At 34.6% G+C, this 7,209-nt stretch overlaps 1 protein-coding gene across 1 annotated transcript; it reads right to left on the reverse strand.

Moving 5' to 3' along the window:
* Positions 1-1,740: 1,740 nt before the first annotated feature.
* On the reverse strand, positions 1,741-5,172 carry LOC132548166 (neuronal acetylcholine receptor subunit alpha-2-like). Its single transcript, XM_060211988.1, has 6 exons — positions 5,074-5,172; positions 4,040-4,084; positions 3,568-3,677; positions 2,987-3,217; positions 2,425-2,738; positions 1,741-2,129 (listed from the first exon to the last, which is right to left on the reverse strand). Exons 1-6 carry the CDS (start codon positions 5,116-5,118, stop codon positions 1,741-1,743), a joined length of 1,134 nt encoding a protein of 377 aa, XP_060067971.1. The 5' UTR covers positions 5,119-5,172.
* Positions 5,173-7,209: the final 2,037 nt, after the last annotated feature.

The raw sequence follows: 7,209 nt of genomic DNA on the forward strand, positions 1-7,209 counted from the left end.
TTATTGATATGTGTACTCCATGATACAGTATAAATCATGAACTGAGCTGTTTCGGTTCTATTTTTGACGTTTTAGGATTAATATGTATATATTTGAATGGTATCACTTGTACTGCGCAATGATATGTTATGGTATACATGTGCAATATATATACAATATATTAATCATTAAGTAATAACATGTATACAAACTTATTATATCATTACTTATGTTGCATGTACATAGTATACAATGTATGTATTCATACTTACTATCTGGCTGAACAACTTTATTTAACTTTGTTGCTTTGTAAATATGTTTTCTCTGTACTGTATGGTTAAAGAGAAGTAAATAAATTGAAATTGAAAAATGGTCCTTTTGTAAAAACACTTTACCCTCTTTAATCTTATGGCATGCGACGTGCTCCCGTATGCAGTTCAGCGAAGTAGCAACCATTTACAACAAGGAAGACCGCACCTCAGAGTGACCTTAGCTGATCGCGGGCGATACCCCAGCACACAATCAAATCTGAACATACTCAGCGCGAGCTTCAAACACGCGAATTACCTGTATTTTCCTCACATCTCTCATTTCAAAATACATGTAGTTAATTGTATACTGACGGTATTTTATTTCCTTCAGAGTGATTTTCAATATTTTACAAATTCTTTGTCTCTGCCCATAGGCTAGCTTGAACAACTGTCGAGTATTCCTTGTCTAGATTCTATTTCAATACGTTAAGTAATTGTCTACTATAAATTTACTATTGCATTAATATTTGCTTTTGTATATTAAAGGAATTGTTTTGTCCGCCACGTCAAGGATATAGGCATTTTGGCATTGGCCTTGGTTATCATTTTTACGGTTTGCTAAGATTTGATTTAGATATTTCGTCAATATGTTATTGGAAATCTGCTTAAAGTCGTCAGCAAACATGGTGTCAAGCAGATTATTGTTGGGGCACTTATTGAAAACGACACGTTGGTAACTGAAGCACTTTATTTACATCATACTTAAATGTATTCTTGTCGTGTGACATCATGATTATTTATATCCATAACAGAGCCGAGAAGGATGCCAACCTAGGTTTTTGATGTTCACATCACCGAATGATATGAAGGATCACGACAACCATACGATGTGCTTCTGTCGTTATATATCATGAGAAACACTTAAACAGAATAATTTTAAACACTTATACAGGTGTACTTCCGCCATTATGTATCAAGAGGAACATTTACATATTTGTACATTGAAAGTCCGACCAATATACCATCTGAAACACACGTGTACCTTGCACTTCCGGCTTCTGTATTGTCATACAATCATATATTTACAAGACATTCCCAGCATCCCCAGTGCCTTCAAACATCTAACGAATTTTCCATTTTAAAATTCAATATTATTACTAATGTAATGAACTCCGACTTAATTTCAGTATGAATTCTTATATAATGAATCCCTGATCTTCAGCATTTCTGGCCTTCAGTATTAACCTAGAAAAATAATATAATGAATTTCTGGTCTTCCACATTTACCAAACACAAAACTAGCATTTTCGATTTTTAGTATTGACCTGAAAACTAATGTGATGAATTTCCGACTTTCAGTATAAGGATAAACACTAATTTCTGGCCTTCAATGTTTACATAAACCACTAATATAACGAGTTTTCGGCCTTCTGAATTAACCTGAAAACTAATTTAATGAATCCCTGCCCTAACCACTAATATCACGAGTTTCCGGGAGTCTATCTTAACACTAATAGAACGTACTTCCTACCTTTAGTATCACCATAAAAGCAAACGTGACTATAATCGTTGACCAGGAGAACAATACAAATAGAAACCAGTCTAATATTTCTGCAATCTGAGACCAGGAATACATCAAGAAACCTCTTCTTTGGTCGTACCCATACTTTCCTACGTGTCCTCCATTTGACGATTTCAAAGCTGTATTTAGATGTTCTTTCCTGTTCCGACAGCAGAAGAAGCCTTTCCAACATGCTCCTCTTGCAAACAGCCTCCTTGTCAGCTTATGTAGCCAAACAGGTACCGGCTTCTCTGAATCGTGGGATTGGATGCGGAGCACCAGTACCGTAAGCCCGACTGCCAATACTCCCATGACTAGGGTGTAGGCTAGGTATACCGCTGTGAAGCAGATCAAAGTTAATGAGGTTTTAGTAATGTTATGTGTGATGGAAAAAAGAAAAGGAACATACTTTCGGTTTGCCGGTAGGTTGAGGCGATAGAAAATATGTATGGTCAATTGTTATCTCTTTTTTGGTCACGCCATGACAAAGAAAAATATGCATGCATCTTTTCGTCATGGTAGGTCTGATGCAAATATCTATTAAGAAATCTTTATAATGAATTGCCAGTTTTACTTGTAATTTTTGTCTCATGCCATAGGTATTGAGGACAAACAGTAACTATGGATACTCACACAAAATTGATACATAGATTGACGTGCTGGGCATGCTGTCCGCTATTAGAGTTAGAAGCACGGCCAGAGCCAGTAAAACTGTTAGAGCGTACGACACCTTCTCGCCGGAATCCACCGGAAGTATGAAAACGAGGATCGTGAGCAATGAGGTAGTGATCACAGGGAGTATCACATTAGTGACGTAGTAGTCATAGCGACGAGTCAGGACGACGATGAACTTAAGAAGTGAGTATTCTTTCTCACCTTTACCGGTCGTCATTTTAATAACCGACGTCTCCACTCTGGAGGTTACATATATCCATTCACCATTTTCACTGGAGAGACAAGAACATCTGCCATAATAACAAACTTGACAAGAGTCGTGTAAATCCGGTTTTAACACGGAAGAAAATAACAAGATGAGGATTGATTATATGATAAAAAGATATAAAACAGTATATAATTACATACAGCATATTCTATCCGTCAGCAAATTTGAACTAAGACAAAAATCTGGAATGATTTTACTTTAAGTTGTTCCAAGAAAGATAATTTGTCCAAAAATACAAGGACTGAAATTTACACAAGATCTTTGACGCTGATGTTCTCCCATAGATGAAGGAGTTTCATTTCTTCTACCGTGTGAGCCGAGCTGGTGACGCCAATGGCACACTCCTGGGTATCAAAAGGATAAAAAGTGGTATCTACAGTACAGGTTGTGACGAAGATCCGTGGATGCTCCCAGTCAACTCTGCCGGTGTTAGATACTCGGAACAACGAATTACCCCCCTGTAGTATCGATACATCATCTAGGCTACGAACAAGAACATTTCATTAGAATCATGCAAATAGAATTATTGGTTTCTTAATCATATTGATTCAGACGTTTTGAAATCAATGTAAAATAATTTGTTTATATTTTGTAGAGCTAGAAGAAAATATTAGTATAACTGAGTCTTTGTTTGAAATCATTGCCATTATCAACCAACTTAAATGCCATTGTAAGAAATTCCTACACTAAAATAACACAAAATCCACACATAAAAGTAGATATCAAACATCATTTACACAAACTATCGGACATCGAACAAATTTTCCCCACATAATATAAGGCAAATGTTTACACAACTTTTAAAAACCAGTGTAAATTTGTTAAAAACTCACGAATTGTCGATGAAGAGCTCAGGTTTCCAAACGTCTCTGTCCGTGGCAAAAATTTGATCTACATCATCATAATTTGCCTTTTCCCACTTTAGCCGATAATCTCCCCATTCCTGAATGAAACCACAAGTATTTCTAAACCAAGTCATTACGTTTTAGTTTTTTTTACTTGGTTACAAAATTCGATTGTCTAGCATATTGTGTTCTTCAGTATCTTTGATACATTATAGCAATAGTCACGTTATAATTTGAATTCATGTTCACGTAGTTAAGCGGTATATATAGACATCTCCCTAAGGAAAAATTATTTTGTTCGTCATAAAAAATTGATGGGCCAGGAAAATAGTTTGATAAAAACCTAGAGAAATCACTTACATGTTTAGCCGTATCATCAAATAAACATTAGCAGGAAATTGTCATTTCATAATATAGATAGCTATAAATCCTTGATATGTTTTTGTAATAATGAACTTACCATAGTAAGCCAGCCCATGACTGTCATGCTCTGATCTATCATATTCTAAGAAGAAAAAAAATGAAATACATCTTTGGTTTAATACCCAAATTTCAACCAAACAATCTTTTCTGTTTAAGATCACAACTCTGACCCGTATGTGACTCGAAACGAATGCACATTTATTATTGTATCCATGAAATGAACGCCATTTTAACGCCGGTTTGTATTGCTTTATGAGTATGTTCTTCCTTACAAGCCATCTAATGGTGTTTACTTCTTGTATCTACATAAACTATATTTGTAGATCCAACAGGGTTGATGAGGAAGAATAGAGCGACTTTCCAAGGTAGTATTTTAACAATTGTTGAAACTTGATTTATCTTATAATAATTGCTAAACAAATACCCCAAGCTTATATTGGTCACCCTTGGTAGCCTACATTAAAGTACACGAGGGTTGTTACTGTGAGTTAACAGGAGAAACAGGTAAAGATATAGTATATATTACATGTATCCAACGATTTTGCTATAGTAGATAGAAAGCAAGACATGACAAAATGCAGGATTTACTTTTGCACGTGACTACATTGTAAGAATTGTACAAAAGACACACAAATGAATGACACCTTTCCATAATTTAAAGTGAGATAAAATAGAGCCAAACAATGAATCAAACTGCATTATACAGCTGTTTCGCCCTTCTGTGACTCGTCGGTGATGCTAAGGGTCTCACGTTTGAAGCTTAGGAGGCGACTAAGGAAAATCCAAAGTGATCAAAAGAAAATCGAAATCTAGACGTGGAGAAGCATCAGCCCCACAATTAGAGGAATGTCGTAATTTTCATAAATCAGATAATTTTGGAAAAGCGTCAAGTACATGTGTATTTTCTAAACCGTGCCACTATTTGAGTGAATATTAACGAGACAAGCAGAATTCAGCAAACCTGTTATGGTTAATAACATAACTGATATTTGTATTTTATTGTTCACCACAGCAACAGAGAAAATATACACTTATTGATTAGATGTAAAACAAGAATACGCCCTAACTCACCAGATCGTTGATTGACATGAGACTAAGGCCCACTTTTGCGGTCATGTTCGAGACAGGTCTGATGAATCTATGATAAACGTTACCGTTGAATATTGCCGTACGGACCTGTATCTCTCCCTGTGATGACCAGCAAGTCACACTACAGACTACAATTTAAAAAATGTGGATGTCAACAGGCATACTGATATCATTAGTAGTAAGTATAAATCGGAGGAAGATCGGCCCGAGTGACAAAAAACTTACAAGCGAGTAAATCAATTTTCTTTAACTACAGTGAAATCTATAGCATAGTTCTTTCTATTTTAGTATGTTATACTTACGTTATAAACCTATGCCTACTTACACTCGTAAAGCACTCGGTCAGTTACCAGTATAGGATCGCAAACATTTTCGGGAGCCTTTTAAAATATGTTATAACTTTAGTTATTTTTAAATAGCTGTAATTTTGAGGTTACCCCTTCTTCGCAAGTTTCTATTTTGTAAAAAGTCAATTATTATCAAAGATTATTGTCCTATGTCTTTACTGGATGACATTATTTCTCGACAACTCGAGTCTGTTGATTCCCATACAAACAGTACAACTTTGAAATTGTAACAGGATCGTATAAGCTTAATCATGGTAAGATAATTTAATACATTAGTTAATCTGACTTGTATAATAATGTAGCGTAAATGTGTACTGTAAAATGAATAAATAAAAAAAAAGCGATGTCGATTCCAGAATTCGGATAAAGCCCGAAGAAGCCTGAAAGATTCTCTGCAGATGGGAGCCGTTAATAAGACAAAGAAGGGGGAAAATAGTTCATGATTGGCGTAGATACAAATTGCAACATACAGGAAATTCTACCTGCTAATAATGTCATGTTAGAATAAGTTAACATAACGATGTTCACTTCATCAAATAACATCATGGTTTTCTTCAGGCTCTGGACGTTTGATCATAAAAACTTGCAAAACCTCATTAATCATAGGTCTGTATGCCGTTTTGGCACGAACTATATTACTTAGTCGTGTTCTGAAAAATATGACTGTCGACTAAATTAATAATAATAAAGGAACAAGCTTAGATAAAATTGAAGATAAAAATACTTATCTGTAAACTGAGATTTTGTTTTAAAACAGCTGGCTAGATATCGTTCAGTAAAAATGTTACAAAAGACTTGCCGTTAACAAAATTCATGTCAACAGTATAATCATAACTCCATGGGTGAGAAGAGTTATACAGATAAAAAAAACAGACAAGTGTTGATACGCACCGTGCAGCACAAGGTAGATAAGACTTGTCAACTTCTTATTCAGTGTGATTACACACATCTCGTGCTCCTGGTAATTTTTAACACGCCCAGATAGATAATCTGAAAACCGCATAGATACGTGTATAAAAATGAAACCACAGTATCTTTGCATGTACATTTGACACCGTAATAAAAACAGTCATAGTTGGTTAGGCATATATCAAATAACAACACGTAATATAACTGGTAGGGTGGTGGTATGGAAGAGTAGTGTCATTAATAAACTAACCAGAAAAAGGTGGTTTAAAGTACAAAAAAAAACACAGACATGATCGTGTTGATGCATTATTGCCGACACGGTAACTGATCTTCTCCGTCACCTATAAATACTGAAAATATGTAGGTCAATGTTCAAGTAATGGCCAATCATACATATATCAAAATAAGGAATAATTGAAAAAAACAGTCTATCATTCTTATATATAACGTATCTATGTTATATATCTCGTATCACTGTTATCTGTAATATATCATTGTTATATGTAATGTGTAATTGTTATAGGTAATGTGTCATTGTTATATGTAATGTGTCATTGTTATAGGTAATGTGTCATTGTTATATGTAATGTGTCATTGTTATAGGTAATGTGTCATTGTTATAGGTAATGTGTCATTGTTATATGTAATGTGTCATTGTTATAGGTAATGTGTCATTGTTATATGTAATGTGTAATTGTTATAGGTAATGTGTCATTGTTATATGTAATGTGTCGTTGTTATAGGTAATGTGTCATTGTTATATGTAATGTGTCATTGTTATAGGTAATGTGTCATTGTGATAGGTAATGTGTCATTGTTATAGGTAATGTGTCATTGTGATAGGTAATGTTTCATTGTTATA

The sequence above is a fragment of the Ylistrum balloti genome, unplaced genomic scaffold (genome assembly GCF_031769215.1).
Source record: "Ylistrum balloti isolate Yb309-2 unplaced genomic scaffold, AGI_CSIRO_Ybal_v1 Utg370006, whole genome shotgun sequence".
NCBI lineage: Eukaryota > Metazoa > Mollusca > Bivalvia > Pectinida > Pectinidae > Ylistrum > Ylistrum balloti.

Bases quoted from the DNA above. Each gene is read 5' to 3' on its own strand.
- LOC132548166 (XM_060211988.1), bottom strand. From the start codon at position 5,118: ATGACCGCAAAAGTGGGCCTTAGTCTCATGTCAATCAACGATCTG. The intron at 4,085-5,073 runs GTGAGTTAGGGC...TTTTCTTCTTAG, and splicing joins TCATGTCAATCAACGATCTG to AATATGATAGATCAGAGCAT. The intron at 3,218-3,567 runs GTGAGTTTTTAA...TCTTGTTCGTAG, and splicing joins GAGCTCTTCATCGACAATTC to CCTAGATGATGTATCGATAC.